The sequence below is a fragment of the Orbicella faveolata genome, unplaced genomic scaffold, assembly GCF_042242905.1.
Source record: "Orbicella faveolata isolate gen_17 unplaced genomic scaffold, um_ofav_v1 contig_24, whole genome shotgun sequence".
In the NCBI taxonomy this organism is placed as follows: Eukaryota; Metazoa; Cnidaria; class Anthozoa; order Scleractinia; family Merulinidae; genus Orbicella; species Orbicella faveolata.
The window spans coordinates 30,090,113-30,107,970 of NW_028301552.1; the positions used below are offsets into that span (position 1 = coordinate 30,090,113).

The following is a 17,858-nucleotide window of genomic DNA, read 5'->3' on the forward strand; positions in this document are numbered from 1 at the left end:
ACGAGGTACTAAAATCGCTTTTTTAATCCCTAAAAGGTACGACGGACACCCCCGTTCTTTTTATACGGGAGTTCCCCGCCTCCCGGACCTAAAGGCGTGAATATGACATTGTCAGTGGAAATGGCGGGCTGAAGTTAACTTTGCTGAGATAACGGGTGTGTATCATGGTTATATCAAGAGAAAATGAGCCTTTACTCGGTTATGCATCATGTGGATGTGTTTCAATTTTGTTACATTATGAAATTGTTCCTTTATTTCATCTAGATCTCATTTCTACTTCTTCCTAATTTAGTTCCTATATTTTCCCGATTTCCACAATAGTTTCCCTGCCATAAATAATAGTTCTTTCTTTTAATATTATATCCCACACGAATAATCGAAACCAAGTGAGGACTGAACCGTAAGAGAGTTAACCCCACCCTGCCAAAAAAAACACATCTAAGGGCTCTTTCCGTGAGCGTTGCCACGCGTGACTCCAAACGTTGACCTGCCCTCAGGCCGCTTACGCGTTTGTAATTTTTCTCATTTGGCTTTTCTTTTTTCAACAGGGTGATGGACAGGCTGAGAATGTGACTGACTCGTGCTGCACATCAGACTCTAATGACAAGACACGCTGAAGCAAAAACCCTGGAAATAAGAAGAAAGACAACAAGAACACCTTTGGCGGTTTCAAGTCTGGTTTCGTCCTCCAACTTTCCCATGCTCACAACCACCATTGCCCCTCTCCCCCCATAATCAACTTAAATTTCATTCCCACCCTTCTCCTCTACTCCCCCCAAACAAACTTTAATTTCTTCAGTTTTATCATATGCTTTCTATTGGTTGAAAAACGTCTCTCGAATGTTAAAACAAAATACAAAGATATATGAATCTATGTCGTAGAAAAACGTTTGTCAGGTGAAAGAATCAATCCCTTGAAAGGAAATTACAAAATTACAAATTACAAAAAGGAAGCAATATGTACAGACGAAGAAATAATTTGATAGTTTAAAGTCCCGGAATTACTTTTTAACTCGCATTTGTTGATTTTAACAATGCAGAAACATTAAAGGGGACAGTATAATGGCGTTTCTTTTCTGACGCCTTTTCTGTTAACATACATTGACGTCAAGACAGTACAGTTTTTCCCGCCTGCGGAATCCTGATTGGTCAATTCGCACCAGCCGTATACAATTCGTTAATTACGACATTTCACTTCCGCCGGATCAAGTCGCAGAAGCGAACGGAAGTGACAATGTAATCTCGCACCCAGATCCCACTCTGTTTAACGCTTGGCCGTGAGAGATCTGTGACCATGGCCACATACAAGGTTGCGGGTGGTCAGCCAGACTTAGACGAGGAACCTGCAAAATTAACATGGCGCTCAACTACAACTAATTTACATGTGACAACTATTACTGTTATTATTTGTTGCTTTGTTTGGAAAAAACGATTAGAAGCGATGGCTTTGTTTTGTTTTCATAATCCAACAGAAACTATGACGTCATGGTAAAAGGTAGGATTGCTTATTAGGCTATCGATCGCTTATTGTAACGTTGTTATAGTCTAAACTAATTAAGCTTCTATACTACACTCTATCTGGCTTAAAAATGTTACGTTGAAGACTCCGAGAGACATCATGAAATAGTACTTCGGTAGGGGGTATTTCTTGTGGAGAATTTCCAAACTTTTTTTTTCTTTACAAACGGTCTATTTTGAGAAATTAACGAATGCCACGTGCTTTAACTCGCATTCTGGGATGTTTTAATGTCTAGATGTAATCCCTTTTCAGTTTAAGCGTAGATATGTTTTACACTTGTATGCTAATTACTGTGAAACCTCTAAACTTTACTTGCTGAAACACAATACTCTAAAGTGAACACATCTTTGTTAAGATTTCAACCTGTGGAAAGCTCTATGACCAGCTTTCGGCGTTGTCGGTGGCATCGAAGACCCCGTTAGACGTTTTGAACAATCGAATGTCTGACATATCTCGATTCAGGTCCAGTTGTCGAGGCGCGGTAGCCTCTTGGTTTGTGCGCTCTTCTCAGATCGAGCGATCCGGGTTCGAGCCCTGGTTAGGTGCTTTGTGTTAAATCTCACAGTGCTTATCTCCACCCATGAGTATAAATGGGTACCAACGAACTTAATGCTGTGGGTAACCCTGCGATGGACTAGCATCCCATCCAGGGGGAGTAGAAATATTCCCAGTCGCTTCATGCAACAGAGACCAGAGATAAGTGCTTGCTAATGAGCCACTTGACACGCATGCAGACTTAACCTTTTTTTCACATGGATTCTCAGAATAAGTGGGTATACTACATGGTTTTAACTAGTTGGTTTTATATTGCTTCCCTGCTTGAATGCTAGGGGTAAAAGTAAGGGTTAAGGTTGACTTGGATGCTAGCGCAAGACCAACAACTATATTCGTACATTCAGCGCCAACAGGGAGACATTGTATAGGGATGCTGCAGCCAAGCCAAATTATTGCGCCTGCCTCCGGCTGGTGCAGATATGCACGAGTTGGAGGTGGGGAACTTGTGTTCGCCTGCGGGATTGATGAGGTCGCTTAAATGGGACTCGTTTTGAATTGATTTTTTTGTATCACGAACTAGCGCGTCGCGAATCGAAAGATGCGCGAAACCCTAAGATCTAGCAATAGCCAAACCTGTGCAAAGATTTTGCGCGCGTGGACAGACCAAACGACATTACACGTCTTTCCATCCCCCACGGAAACATCCACACAGCTGTCATGGTAACAGTAATCGCGGAAGAATTGGGTAACTTATGGGAGGGAGTGAGAAAAAACTCCTTGCACTTTACCCAGACAGTATGAGGAGAGTATTGTGCCTGTCTAGAGAAAATGCAAAACTCTTAGCTGCAAAAAATTTTCAAAGCGATCGTCTAGTTGCAAATCTAATCTAAATATTAATGTGGACATTTTTCCAGTATTTGCAAGCTACGCGCATGGCTGTTCTTCCAAAGGAAACAACGCTGCTACTACTGTTTGTTCTCTTCTACGAAAACTTGACACTGGAACAAGAACCCTATCAATATTTTGAGAAGAACTGGTGCCGAGAACGTACACTGCGAACCGATTGGCGGACGTACACTCACTCGTGCCCAAGCTACACGCGACATTGGGCTTTCGACGTGTGGTCCGACGACTTCAAGACTAACCCTAACCTGAGTTATATTTCCGGGGCAGAAATCAATCCCGCGGGACATTTCAGTAAGGTTTACATTCAGTCTGTGACGGTCTTGAACCGCACAAAGACGTTCGGCGGTGATGCGTGGCGTATGAGAGTGAACGGCCAGGCGGATCTTGTAGCGTCAATGCACGATATGGAAAATGGCACTTACCAGGCCATGTTTCTTCCAATGGAGCAAGGGACCTATTCACTGCAGATTGTGTTAGATTACACGTTATGTCACGGACTCAAAAATCCGCCTCCTGATTGGTTTAGCAGAGGTGAGATTATGTTGTTCCATTACTTACCGAGTCTGTCTTAAAAAAATCTTTTCATTGTATCAGAACGCCGCCCTGATACCGTGGGAGTTTGCTGATTTGGGATAGATCTGAGGTGGCTAATTACAGTTTCCAGTATTTTTTCAGCTCCTTCGCCTTGATGGATCGATATGTTACCACTCATTTAAATCTATACCGCTACGTACACTAATGACATCAAACAAATGCCCAATCATTGATGAACAAGTTATGGTCCCCTTCTTGACATTAGAAGTTATCATGAAAACGGGATGACGTGTAAAAACGCTCTTAATTTTGGCTTTAAGTGCTTATAAATCAAATATGAGTTCAGGATCCCCTTTCTAATATCCAACTGTAATCAGAATGTCAGTGAAGACTGAACTTTTCAAAAAGTTTGCAAAAAAATGGTAGCGGATTCAGAGCTACATCAATTTCAAAAAAAATTGAAAATTGAAAATAATAATAATAATAAAAGTGGCCCTGAACAACACTTTTCTGATGTCTTTATATTATAGTTGCGACAGACTTTCCAATGTATATACGCGGCTGCTTTATTATGATATATTATTATTATTATTATTATTATTATTATTATTATTATTATTATTATTATTGCAGGCTGCCGCCATGGATCTTTTCAAAGACCAGGAACGTTAATAGCATCAGATGACTACATTAACAGACCCCTGTTTTACGGTGCATATTTCTCCATACAAGTTCCGCCTGCTGATCTGCAGGACGCTCAATGTAAGTAGCCATGTGAAATTACACGTTAAACAAACCAACTGGCGCGGTTTGGATTACTACGGAAGGAATTTAACATTTTGATCGTCCAAGAGCGTTGCCTGACAGTTATGTTCTTTAAGCGAGATGCAAACTTAGACGCTGTTAGTTTTCCCTATATATCGCTCTAACTTTAACGAGTTTCCGTAAACTCTATTTCTTATAACTAGGTCAATTACTTTGTTTTCTTTCTAAACAGAACGAGTTACCGTGTTTGTGGTTAAGTTTTACAAAACTCAGTCCTTTGGATTTGCAGAATTTCAGTTACTTCCCAGTCAGTGTGCAAATCGTTCAACGGTTTATTTTGTCTTCAAAATATCAAAACCAATTGTCAATGGTTCATGCCCGTTTTCCCGCGCTTTTCGTCGGCTACATGTAATTACTTAGCGTTTTGATTGGCTCACTGGATTTTTCTGTGCCCTTTTTGATTGGCCAGAGTAGTAACTTTTGTTTTGGTTATATGACACACAATTGAAAACCCTGAGTCAGTTTTAATGTTGTTCCTAGCGATTCTGCCGCTTGAACTCTCACAGATTTAGATTCATTGTTCAACACGAGTGCCCAGTGGTGTAATGAGAGATGTAATATGCTCTGGGATGGTTTTGGAAGATGGATCAATAACTACTGGGTGCCCTATAAAAACGGTAAGTCGACAAAAAAGCTGATTCGAATTCAGTTTGAACTTCAAATCCCAGAGGGAGGGGACTCAAATATAAAAAGGACAGGAGTGCTAGTCGGAAATTTTGAAATTTTTTTCCACCCCTAAGAGATACCAATTCTAAAACAATACATTATCGCCTGCAAGAGACTATGGATCATAATCAGCTGCCTCCTGTCATATTTTTGGCGGCTCGATACCCTAAAAGGTACTGCAAAAGCTCCCGCTGGGCCTTTTGTAGCTGGACACTATAGGAGGTACAAAATCGCGTTTTTAACCTCTAAAACGTACGACGAGCACCCCCCGCCTTTTTTATATGGAGTCCCCCCAGGGCTGCAAATCAACCTACAATACGTCGTTTGCTGACAAGTTACCTATAAGAAGAATTGAGAAAGTGAAGTACTAAGGCTACGGTTTTCTCAGTTGATTACAGTTCCCCGCGGTCAGGTCACAGGCAGGGGTCTGGTGTCTTATGGATATATGGCGACTCGCATAATCGACGGTTCTACGAATCTCTTCAACGAGGAAAGCTGTGCACTCGTGTTTTCCGGGCTTGTTATCACACAGATGTTTGGGTCTATTGGTTAAGTTCGGTGAACTCGAACGAAATGGATCTCAGGTACTAAACTGGTTACAAACTTCCTTTTATTCAAACAACTAAGTTCTCACAATTAACACCAAAACGTATATATGGAAATCACTAAGGAAAATTCATATTTTCAAAGTAGCATTTCTCACATCTCAGCCAGCTGTCTGTTAAGCCGGGATGCAATCTTGTTCCTGGTCCATAAGAAGGGACTGGCGAACCAGTTAGCATTGATGCGTGGAGTGGCAGTATATTGTGAAAATGGCAAAAGGCCTGTTCATGAGCTGTGATTGGGCATATCCCGTGTTCACATATATAACATGAAGCGTGAGATTTCGTGACCAATGATTGATTGTTTACGGATATGAATTGAAAATTCTTTGTCTTCAATTTGTCCTGGGTTCTGATGTTATATAATCGTCATTCGTGATCAAATGAAAATGAAGAACTGGAGAAAACGTGAAATAAACCAGTCTATTTTCCGTCAAACTTGCCTTGAGCATACCCCTTCTTTTTGACCTTTTTCATTCCTAACCTTATACTGTTGATGAGTCTGCAGCGTTCGTTATCAGATTCGAAGTCGGTTGTAATTGATTGTCATTCGTTTTCTAGTTACGGAGGTCAGGATATTAACGTGACACAAGTGGTAGGAGAGCTCCGAAAAGTCGTGACGCAGCCTTTGATGGACCAAGATAGCGCCTTAGTACTAAACGCTGGAGTTCACCTCTTGAAAAGCACAAGTTTTAGAAATTACCAGAAGGTCATCAAAGGTTTTATTCGACTTCTAAGGGGCATCTACAGAGGTAAAGTGATATGGAAGACCACGCCCTCCCTTGGCAAACAGACCGAGCTGTATACTGGCTGTTCTCGGCGCTTTCACACTGAACAGGTAATGAAAACTGGTAAAGCAAGTTTTTTTAACTTGGGGAACACGTGGAAAACAAAATGAGCCAATCGTAGCTCGAGAAAAAAACAGGCAACCGGTGAAAAGCGCGGGAAAATGCACGCGCGTTTAGCAAAGTCACGAGTGCTTTTTCTTGGCTTTTCATCGGCTGGAAAAGAAGAAAATATCTGTTTTGGATGCTACGCAAGTTTTTAAATCCAATAGGTGTAAATAGATCCTAGCCGAAGAAAAAACAAAGAAACTATATAGAATTACCTGACATCTTAAAGAGTGCTGTGTGATTTGAGAAAAAATTTTCAACGTAGTTATAGCTAACTGAGAGGTGCTCGAGAATATTAACAAATGCACACAAATGTCCGTTTCTTTCTACAGCGAATTAAATTGTTCAACGCCTACGCTATGAAGAAAATGTGTGAAGCTGGTATCCCTGTGCTGGATGTGTATCACATCAGTGCAGCATACCCTCACGGCACTATTGATGGCATCCATTATCCACACTTTGTATTCTACCCAGCAGAGGACGCATTGGAAAAATACTTCACCACTTGACTTCTATACTCGCGGATAGTGCTACTGCCTATTAGTATCACCCAACTAGTGGACTAATGCAAATCCTGCATTTTGATTGGCTACGCTACTAGGGGACTATTAGTAATAGTCATCGAGTGGCGAAATTGGCGCCATCGAGCCTGACGCTTTCTTTCGTTTTATTCCCAAATAAATATTTCTTCAACTTGCATTTGCTAACTTTATTATTACCTTTTCTGTCCGACTAGTTGGGTGATACTAAAACAATTAGACCCTTCGCCCTCAAGGGCCACGGGTCAATAGCCCATGAGGCGAAGCCTCATGGGCTATTGGCCCGTAGCCCTTGCGGGCTACGGGTCTAATTGTTAATTATTACTGACCGGTAATGCGAGCCTTGATTAAGGGTCACAATGGTTTGTCCGCACCTGTATATACCCGCGTATTTTCTTTCGCGTCCTCGGACAGGTGATCAAATATTACTTCTTGTTAGCGCTGGGTTCGGTGATTTTTCAGGAACATTCAAAGAAGTTTTGTTGTTAAAGGAAGATCTAGTACTCATGAGATTATATTGTAAAAGATCTGTTAAGTTTTCAACCCCCAACCCCTAATGTTTTTAAGATGCCTAGTAAGCTAAGAAAAATACGATTTACGTCTGACAATGAGGAAAAGAAAAATCCATACATTTGGAGGTAACTGCATATTTCACAGTACAAGTAGTCCTGCTCATACAACCACTTGTACTTTTTATTGTTAATTTTATTTTGTGGAGATCTGTTATTAAAATGAAACAAAAATTTACATGTAACATTTTATCGCATCTGTTTTTATACGCGCATGGGTCGGGTGAGTGGGGTGATGATGTGAATGCCTTAATTGCAGCTGCCTCGCTTACCACATGACTAAAAACTGGGATGTTCTGGGGACGAGTTAGTAGGAGATCTGATAGTGAGTGTTCCTAGAGCCCGCCGTTGCGAGGATCACATGACTGAAATAAACGAAAGGCTCTCAGGACAGGAATATATTTGAACGTATACGCATTTAAAATTCGTAAAATAAGTCTATTACCATGCATCACCATTATTTATGTGGACAACTGATTTATAACTTTAATTAATTCTGTAGCTAGTGTTATGGGAAAAACTAGTGTTTGACATCTCGCTTTCTCTGGAGCAAAAAGCAAAGAATATAAACCACCGTTCTGTAAGAGCAGATTTTTAGCTTCTCAGCCCGCAGTTCAAATAATGTTTGGCTTCGGTTTCTGTTTTCGCAATTTTGTTGTGAGCGAACACTCTACCGTCAGCTTAACCTTTTCCGCATTCTGACTGCGCACAAATTGGACCAAGAGCAAAAAAATCGTTCCCACCTCGCACCCGCTCGCTCTAAACTGATTACGTGTAGGCAGCATCTAACCTAACCGATGAAGCCTTTTGTCTGCAACTCAGGCATGAAAACATGAGTGAGTGAGTAACCTCCCTAACCTTTCACCTTCTTGCTTGACAAGATATAATACTTTCTACCTTGATGAAAAAACCGTTTCCTTCAAGAAACAGGTTTTTTTCTCCTCAAGAAATGATCCGAAGCTTCAGAAAACACAGACAGTGATGTATTCTAGACGATCTCGTGTTTGTTTGTTTTTTCTATCTGTACGTATAGCGGCGCGCATGTTATTTAAAAACAACACCGAGTCTGTGAGTTTCAGTGATGTGATTTTATGCAAACTGCCACCAGGGCTCTTCAAGAGAAAAAAGCTAGACTGATAGATGTACCTTATACTTGCGTAAAAAGTGATCTGCGAACGCTGACTTCAGATATATAGGAGCAAGACAAATGTCCGCGCTCAAAACCTGAGTGGAAAGTTGTCGAGCGCAAGCTGGCCGTTCAGTTCGTAACGACCTAAAGCCGCGTGTAAAGGACTTTAATAAAGTCTTGATATACCTGTGCATTCACGCTAGCAGCTTGACCTGTTTCATGACACAGCCTTACATGTGTGACAATTGTTCAAGAGATCTGGGCGTATAAAAAATGAATGACGCGAGATAGGATCACAAGTTCACGCCTTTATTAGGAACGAACCTCTGACAACGGAACTCGAGGGATAGAATTGCCAAGATTTTTGATATCTGCATCTGCACTTGTAGGTATGTAGCCATGTTTTCTATTTAGAAATAACAGAGATGATAGAATTTGTCAGTTTCTTCGTAGACTCAAAGTAAAATATTGTTATGAATATTTGAATCAAAGCAACGTCTCGGCGGAGCAAATGTGAAAAGCATTGTTGATGTAAGTGAAAATACAACATTGGCGAACCAAGGAAAATAATAACTTCACTGCAGAGACTCATGCCAATCATTTTACGTAAAAGCTTTTTATCATAACAACCCCAAGATGAACATGTTAACCCTCCTTACTAGTTCTACTAAACTTTCTTGATGTAAGTTAGGAGAATCTGGAGTCAAGAAAGGATGAAGGGTAGGAGAATTAAACCCCCACATAAGACTTACAAGTATACATGAACCCTCTCAAGACTATTTTTAGATTTGATTTCCAGCTCTCCCACGGATACTACCCACTGTGTTGCGTAGATGTTTTCGTGGAGGATACAATATGAATGAGTGCAAAGCCGCTTGGATAGCCTGCGTAGCAACCTTTCCCATACTTAAAGCTTTTTTTCCGCATTATGGCTGCACACGCATTGGAGTGACCTCCTTGGTTGATTGTTTTTTTACTCTCGCTTCAATCTGCGCGCGGCCAGGATGCGGAAGAAGCTCTTCGTAAGAGAACGCTTGCTACGCAGGCTACCGCTCAGGCTGCCTACAACAGTAAAACTCGCGTCACGGGATTGGCTACTTTTAGACTGTATTGGGATTTCTGAAGCCTGAGGAATCACCTTGAAAACCAGGCCTATATGAGATATTAAATCTCCTTCTCACCCTTGGTAAAAGTTTCTACCCGAAGTTAAAAAAAAAAAAAAAAAAACTTGGAAACGTATGTAATTTAAAGAATCTATTTCATTTTTAAATAAGTTTTCTTTCATTTCACTTGTAGGGTTTTCCTAGGTACTGTAACCTGCATTGGAACAAGGAATCTCAAACCTACTGGAATCATCAGGTTTTAATGTCTTCGTCCAAGTTAACATAAAACAGTTGAACCTTGAAATGTCTCTGCTATTGAGACTGTCATGCCATGACCTCACTGGCAAAAGTCACCCTCATTTATCTCATTTTGTATGCTGACGCTGAAATATCGGTCGAAGATGAAAGGCTAATATACAGAAAAAATGTTGTCGATTTCAAACTGGCCTGGTGCCAAATACGCATGCGCAGATATGACTGGAAGAATATGATTGGACAGTGCTTAAGGCAGGTGCTCTGGAATGCAACACCGCTGGACGAGAAGCTTCAAACGCGGGCTAGTATAAGCTATGTGAAGCGCATGGACATAAAACCTGCGGGATTCTTTAGCAAGATTTATATTCAATCGGTTTCTGTGGAAAACCGAAATAAAACAATAGGAGGCGACTCTTGGCGAGTTAACATCCGTGGACCGTCAAACATGGCGGCGACCGTGTACGACATAAACAATGGCTTGTATGAGGCCGTCTTTCTAATAGAAGAGCCTGGGTTCTATAGGGCAGAAATCGTCCTGGATTATTCATTATGCGAAGGTTTCAAAGACCCACCTTTAGACTGGTTCATTCGAGGTAATAACAGAAGAAATGAATCTTTCATGTAAAACTCTATCGTTGTATGAACTCAGTAAGCTTTTGCTATCTCTCTCCCCAGGCTGCCGCCATGGATCATTTCAGCCTCCAGGGAGCCTCGGCAATAAAAATCACGATTTCTTGCAGGAACCACTGGGAGCAGGACAAATCACATTTACTGTTCCCACATCATCCGGATTGATAACCAAGGGTAAATATTTTGGTAGAGAATAAAAGGCAAAACGACTGTGTGATTGTTGTTCGAAGTCCTTCACACATTTTGAGTTGAGACTGGTTAGCAATGTCGCCCGTTTTCAAAATTCGACATGTCTAAAAAATATCTAAACTTTTTGAAGTGGCTAGGAAGATTTTTTAAAGCCAATAGAATGGAATTTCGTTTGATAACTCACTGGCCGGAATTTACCAACTGATTGACCTTGTGTTAAATGGATAATATATACAACAGCTTCCATTTGGCTTCCTCGATATGGTATGGAAAGATAGTTTTTCTTAAAAACTCATCACTGTTTTTTAAATATTCTGTTTGAGCTTCGCTTCCTTCCATGTAAGACCAAAGGATGACTATCCAGGCATATTTTTGCACTAACACTGTTTCAGAGTTATACCTCAGTGTCCTTGTAGTCAATAGGCTGATTTAGCAAGAGAACGGGAACGTCACTTGACGACGGCGCGCGCAGAACAAACACCCAAATATGGTCAAATTAGAACAGAATCCAGGTTATTCCGCGCGCCCTGCAGTCGTCATCTGACCATATTTGGGTATTTGTACTTCGCGCGCAGTCGCCAAGTGACGTTCCCGTTCTCTTGCTAAATCAGCCTAATGCGTTTTTCTGTGTGTTGCTCAGAACTCAACGCTTTCAAAGCAGTAAGTCAAACTGCATGTCGGGAGAAATGTAATCTGCTGTTAGATGGATACGGTGCGTGGTTCGGAGAGCAATGGCGGCCATATGAAACAGGTAACCACTTTGTAGAACAACATGAGAAATATTGTGTCCATGCAAATTTCATTTCAGAAGACAACAGAGAGAGATAAGGAAAAGAAATGAAGGGACAAAGAAAAGAAGAAACGGAAATAAGTCATTTGCAGAGCATTAAAGCACCGTTAAGTCTAACAACAGAAGTAACGAAGCGTTCTAATGCCACTTGGCCTAACAAACAATAAGGATATGGTTTATAATGAACGATTGAAAATAGCGTTGATACCAGAGAGTTAGTGCTGTGGCATTAAAACAATAACTAAGCAAACAAGATAGCAGACTAGCTGCATGTTTAATAAGCCCATGAGCTGACGGCTTGGGCGACAGTGAGAAAGGCATTAATTAATTAATTAATTAATCAACCAATTAATTAGCATTTATCATGAAGGCCTCATGGTTGATGCATTCGACTCCGTGCTTAGATTCTCTTCTCAATCCTGGGGAGGGGGCAAAGTGCGAGAATGAGGGCACCGTACGTCAAGCAATTTGTGAGCTTTATGAATGACAAACAGTAGCAAAAGCAAACAGCCAAAACTAGGCGCTTTCCTTACTTTCCACAGGTTCCCCCACGAGCCTTGGAAGATCAGGACACCAACAGGGCCGAGGTGTGTTGTGGGTTTACGGCGACTCTCTGAACCGCTATTTCTATGAGTCCATCTTAAAAAGACGTTTGTGTTGGCAAGTGTTCCGCGCCTGTTATCACACCATGCTATGGGTGTATGTATTAAAACAGACTGCCAAAGACGAAATGAACTTGATGTTTGGACGGAAACCCATAAATATTCCCAGAATCCTTTACGAACTGCAGAGCGTTGTTACGCGCTCCGATATGGATCAGGACAGTGCGCTGATCTTGAACGCGGGCGTGCATTTGCTGAAGAGCGCCAGCTTCTACCATTATCAGAAGGTTATCAATGGGTTTATTAGCGTACTGAAGCGCTACTATCGAGGAACAGTTATCTGGAAGAGTATCACTGCCATCCATGATCAAAGAGAATTGTACAGCGGTTGCTTCCGGCGTTTTCACACTGAGCAGGTGAGGTGCATTTCAGAATACCAACAACACGGTTTGTTTTGCGAATAGATGCACTGACTGGCAAGAGGGATTTGTTGCAGTTTGTTGACGTTCTATCCTTCAAATAAGCCCCCCCCCCCCATCCCCTTCAGTAAAGGTAGAAAAATATTGAACAATCGTAATAGATACCGAGGAGTAATGGAAGGCGTGTTGGACACCGCTTCGAGACCTACGCGTTTGAGCGCACGGCCAGGCTTCCTCGCGTTTTGTTCTTAGGCAAAAAACTTTGTTTTCACTGATTTATCTTTCCCGGCTAATCAGGCGTGTAAATAGTTATTAGGTGAAGTGTTAGGAGAAACATAAACTTGTGCCCAATCTAGCTAGGAGAGCGGAGTATATAACGCAGAAATTCTTTCTTTATGCCTTGCTACAATGCGACCTGAGTTAAACTCAAGCGCCGATGAGATTACCTGCATGCATGGTTTCTCTCTTGGAAAAACTAGATTTAAATATAAATGTCTGAGGGGCTTGAAAGTCTGGCAAATCCCCTCGCGGTTTGGAAAATAAATTTCCAGACAATATCTATTTCTTTAATATTAAACCTTGACTTAGGGTACGGTAGGTCAGGGAAGGGTGGGGCTGGTTAGATCAGAGTTTGCTCGGAGTCCACGTCACAGCTAGTCTCTTATAACGCCTCAACCTCGTTCCCAGGGTCTCTGTTCTCTTCCTCCCCTCGGAGGAGAGAGAGAACATGGATACGAGGTTAATAACGGCTGCGAAGGAGACTACGTCACAACTCGCGACTTCACAAAACTTAAGTTGATTACAGTACAGATGACGTGTCGGTTAATTTCTGCGACATCCGAGGAAAGGGAGGGTTTCTACAGCCCGTATATAGTTCTCTTTCATTAATATAGTTCAGTAATTTATTTTCAATATTTGGTTTACTTTTTGTAGCGTATACAGCTTTTTAACGCTTATGCCAACTGGGCGATGTGCAAGGCTGGCTACATAGTACTGGATGTGTACCCAGTTTCTAGTTCCTACCCTAGAGGAACCTTGGATGGAGTGCACTTCAGAGATTCAGTATTTTATCCCGCGGCGGACTCAGTAGAGAGTTTCTTTCAGACGTAACAAGAGATTGTTTTCGAAACCATGTCAAGTCCAAACACATGCGTTTCAAAAAGATTGCTTCACGCGAAGACAAATTGATTGCGCGACGTACTTCCCGCGTGACAATGCAACAAAATGAATAAAGAATGAAGCCTTTCAATCTAATTTTATTTCTTTGTGAATTCGAATATTGTTACTTTATCTTCTATGCACTCATCCGCGTCTCAAGCTGCAAAGAGTGAAAAATGTGTGTACTCTTACTGCTGTGTATAAATTAATCGAAAATAATCATGTATTTTTTTGTTGGAAACAAAACGTAACATTTAGATCCAGTCTACCAGGAAAATGATAGGCCAAAATATCAAAAGTTAAAAATTATTTTTACTTAGATCCGTCAGTCCTAGGCTGGAAATACATTCGCCTCCCCCACACCCTTTTGGCGTTGGTTTCTTCACGCAATCCTCAACTTTGTTTCCCTTGGGGAAATCCTTTCTTCAGTCAGGGTAGAATAATTGCGTGACAAGCCAAAAGAAGGTTTCCTAATAGGAGAGTATATATAGAGAGAGCAACAAACCCTCGCCACCACCCCCAATTTTTCTCTCTCTTCTACCTACTCTAACTAAAAATATGATCGAAATCGCATTGAAATGTTGGGAGAAAACGAGAGTAAAATCACTGAAAGAAAACCATATTTCCGGAAGGTCGACATAAAACAGTTGATGAAGGAATTAGAGCTTATAAAATTAGTCCCCCGCTCTTTGCTCCAGGCTCGATCGGAAGGGATAGAGAATTCGACTTCGTGGTTTTCAAATGAGGGTTTACAGCTGATTTTTGTTAGGCTGGACCTCGTTTTCTGATATTATAGGGAAATAAGAAAAAAAATATTATTTTTTTAAGTTAACATGTTTCTCTCAGCCTAAACAGTTGCTTCGTTATTGCAAACAACTCGCATAAGATCTACACTGCTACATTCTGTCATGTCTTCACTATTAAGAATAAGTATTACACTGACGCTTGCGTGACAGCAGTCATTTGAGACACATTAAAATACGTCACGCAAGCCACAATGTTGGCAAATTTTCGCGGAAATAAACTTTAGACTGCGAATACAAAAACACTCAAAACAATACTGCAAAACAAGACGGTGAAGGTCATTAGCACTATATATCCTTCGGCTTTCACTACCGGCCGGGCGGATCGTGTTGTGGGATTTTCTCCACTCACTAACTTGTCAGGATATCGGCGTAACATATCCAATACAACGCCATTGGTCCAGCCAAACCCGATCTGAATTTTATACTCACCCCCTCCCCCTGGAGCGCCTTGCACACTCACGTTGAACTTTTCAAACATGTGACCTGTGGAGCGCCAAGCCTTGTAGTTCGTAGTGATCCACTTCTGCGCGAATTTCAAGGCTTCGTCCTGGAGTTCTTTACTGCTAGACTGTGCGAGGCCTTCTATGAACATATGCTGCAGAGGGGGCCAGGCGTTTGGGAAATCCCATTGCTGGCCGGATGTCGATAGGGAAGTGGGAAATCCCCCTGGGTAATCGAGAAGTTTAAGTCGCTTGAGCGCGCGGAGAACAAGGCTTTCTTTTGCCGGGTTGCCCCGGTGAACTCCAGCCCACAGTGGTACAATGCTAGCAGCGTAAAAATAATGCCTCTTCTTTTTCAACTGCCGATCATAATCGAGCCACAAACCCGTTTTATTGTCGCACAACACAGCTTCGATAGCAGCTAGACGGGCTTCTGAAAACTCTTTGTATTGATCTGCTTTAGCTGTGTTCCCGGCCATGCGAAAGAACTTCTCTAGAAGTTTTTCGTTGAGATACAGGACACTGTTCAAATCCGTGGGGACAATCTGCCGTGTTCGGGTGCCACTAAGGGATCCCTGCTCTGACCTCGTGCGGCTAAACCACCGGGTGGAAAAGTCCCACCCACTCTCGGCAGCGGAGGCTATGTCTTGGTACAAAGCTGGTCTGGCATTTTCAGGTATTGCTTGAGCTGTATGAAAGTCTTCGTAGTAAGATTCTGGTCGTGGGGTGTCCATGTTAGCGGAATAAATCGACAGGTTATATTTTCCTGAGGACACTTCAACTTCAACGTTGCGATTTTCCCTCCAGAAAGTGTATTCTTTCTCCAAGTCATCTAGAATTGACTTGGCGTAGTCTTCGTCGCCAGTGTTGTTAAGGTAAAGTTCCACAATGGGGATCAAAAAAGGGGGCTGGCTTCGGTTCGTGTAGTAAATGCGACCACCATTTGGGACAAACCCATAGGTCTTCACCAACTGGACAAAGTTGTCAATCATTCCTTTGACGGTATCCTTCATGCCGCAAACGAGCAATCCGTCTACAAGCCAGTAGGAATCCCAATAGTAATATTCACGAAATCTTCCACCGGGAACAATAAATGGATTCTTGACCAAAATCAGGGAAGATCGGGCAGGGTTTTGTCGGGCTTCGTCGCTGATCTTTCTTCCTAGTTTCTTCCACAATTCATTGAGCTTTGAAGCGAAGTCCCTGAGGTTAGCGTCCTTGATACGTTTAATAAACTCGGGGTTTTCTCTCCAGTCTGGTGGCGACCACTCCTCCAAATCATGCCCTGCTGGAAGAAAGTTATCCTTCACAAACCTGAACACTTGATCTTCGGAAGGGTTATCTGGCAAAGCTTTGAAAGATCGGAGAACATCCGTTTCGTCCTTCTGCAGTCTCATGTCCACAAACGCCTTGGAATCGTTGAAAATGCGGGCCATTTGAACTTTGCGTAGCAGATCACCCCGACAGAAAATCTCGCTGCGACACGCAGACTTCTCGGCTGTTGCATGATTTGGGTTCATGACAAGAATAAAGAGCAGAAGGCAAAATATGCTCTCGAACGCATCCATTTTGACTGCTAATAAGTGCAGCTGCTTGCAGGAGAAAGCCGGCTTGCGTGATATTTGCCAGGGCTGTCATCTAATAAGGTGTATATCCAACACCGTCTTGTTATTTTGACCCCTATTGTACTACAGCGAGCGTGACAGTCAGGTCCACATGCGATCCAGCTGCGCACAACTACGAATATACATTTCTCGATCAAAAAATAAGTAATGGTTATAAGTGCTTTGTTTAAAATCAGGTTACTTGGCAGAAAGGCTTCAAACAAGATGTCGGTATCGTGACCACAGAATCCTCACGCGAAAAAAAAAAATGTTATTAGAGTACAGTCAGTTTTAGCGACCAGACTATTTTGCAAACATTAATATTGTTAGTTTTGTAAAAGCTCTGTAAATATCACGTGATCATGAGGACCATGACGATCTTGCCAGAATCGTCAGTCTAGTCTCTCTTCTCTTTTAGGATCTTTTATGTTCTTTAATTTTTAACACATCCAGGTCCCAGCATGTTTTCGGCGCAAGAAGGGTGGAAGGGTGTCGGGACCCGTGGAGCGAGTGAGGGGGAGGGGGTGGGGTAGGAGGTACTCTACAAACTTTTATACGAGGAGGCTCCGCCTCGAGGTCTAATCCCTGACCATTTTGTACACCATTTTGACAGAACAGGTACCACTTTCGTATAGCTTTAATTGAATAAAAAAGGTTCCCCTTCCACATAGTTAAATAACTAGCCTGTATTGTGAATAAGTCGCCAAAAAATGGGAGAAGTCTCTTTTTTATTTTCATGTAGTGCTGCATGTCTACAACCACAAGGTACGTCTGCTCGAAATATTTGATTAAAGGCAGGACAGGTTTCCCTACCCTTTCACATGACTAAACTTGCAAAATCCCTGCCCTTTTGTATTCCTCAGGGGCGGGGCCAGGGGCGGCCCCTAGTATTCCTCAAACCTGAAAAAAATTCCCCTTTCGGGCGGAGCCTCCCCGTTCTCACTCCCCCCTCCCGCTCCCCCGGGGGTGACGGGATTGATCGAAATTGAAAGAAAACCTCTTGGGTTTAAATATTGGGGAAGTAAATTACTGACTAAACGAATCTCTATAATAATAATTAAAAATAATAATCATAGAAAAATAACGCATTTGGTCTAGTTTTCTTCATTTATCCTTTATTTGTCCCCTTTATTCGTCTGGATCCATTCGTTTCCGGTTCCGGTTACAGTGAAAATATGTGCATGC

At 42.0% G+C, this 17,858-nt stretch overlaps 3 protein-coding genes across 4 annotated transcripts; 2 read left to right on the forward strand and 1 right to left on the reverse strand.

Annotated features, from left to right (window-relative positions):
• Nucleotides 1–1,080: 1,080 nt before the first annotated feature.
• LOC110051961 (uncharacterized) lies at nucleotides 1,081–7,733 on the forward strand. Of its 2 annotated transcripts, XM_020758087.2 has the most exons (7): nucleotides 1,081–1,495; nucleotides 2,929–3,451; nucleotides 4,088–4,216; nucleotides 4,786–4,896; nucleotides 5,334–5,529; nucleotides 6,109–6,385; nucleotides 6,773–7,733. In XM_020758087.2, the coding sequence occupies exons 2-7, from the start codon at nucleotides 2,947–2,949 to the stop codon at nucleotides 6,947–6,949; spliced, it is 1,395 nt and encodes a 464-aa protein (XP_020613746.1). In that variant the 5' UTR covers nucleotides 1,081–1,495; nucleotides 2,929–2,946; the 3' UTR covers nucleotides 6,950–7,733. The 2 variants fall into 2 exon arrangements, with proteins under 2 accessions (XP_020613746.1, XP_020613738.1); XM_020758079.2 differs by lacking the exon at nucleotides 1,081–1,495 and having other exon boundaries at nucleotides 2,911–3,451.
• A 1,208-nt stretch (nucleotides 7,734–8,941) lies between these two features.
• LOC110052071 (uncharacterized) lies at nucleotides 8,942–13,919 on the forward strand. The gene is made up of 6 exons (XM_020758201.2): nucleotides 8,942–9,066; nucleotides 9,974–10,628; nucleotides 10,711–10,839; nucleotides 11,495–11,605; nucleotides 12,187–12,662; nucleotides 13,599–13,919. The coding sequence occupies exons 2-6, from the start codon at nucleotides 10,112–10,114 to the stop codon at nucleotides 13,773–13,775; spliced, it is 1,410 nt and encodes a 469-aa protein (XP_020613860.2). The 5' UTR covers nucleotides 8,942–9,066; nucleotides 9,974–10,111; the 3' UTR covers nucleotides 13,776–13,919.
• Nucleotides 13,902–16,921, reverse strand: LOC110052082 (trehalase-like). Its single transcript, XM_089292149.1, has one exon. The coding sequence runs from the start codon at nucleotides 16,635–16,637 to the stop codon at nucleotides 14,850–14,852; it is 1,788 nt and encodes a 595-aa protein (XP_089148275.1). The 5' UTR covers nucleotides 16,638–16,921; the 3' UTR covers nucleotides 13,902–14,849.
• Nucleotides 16,922–17,858: the final 937 nt, after the last annotated feature.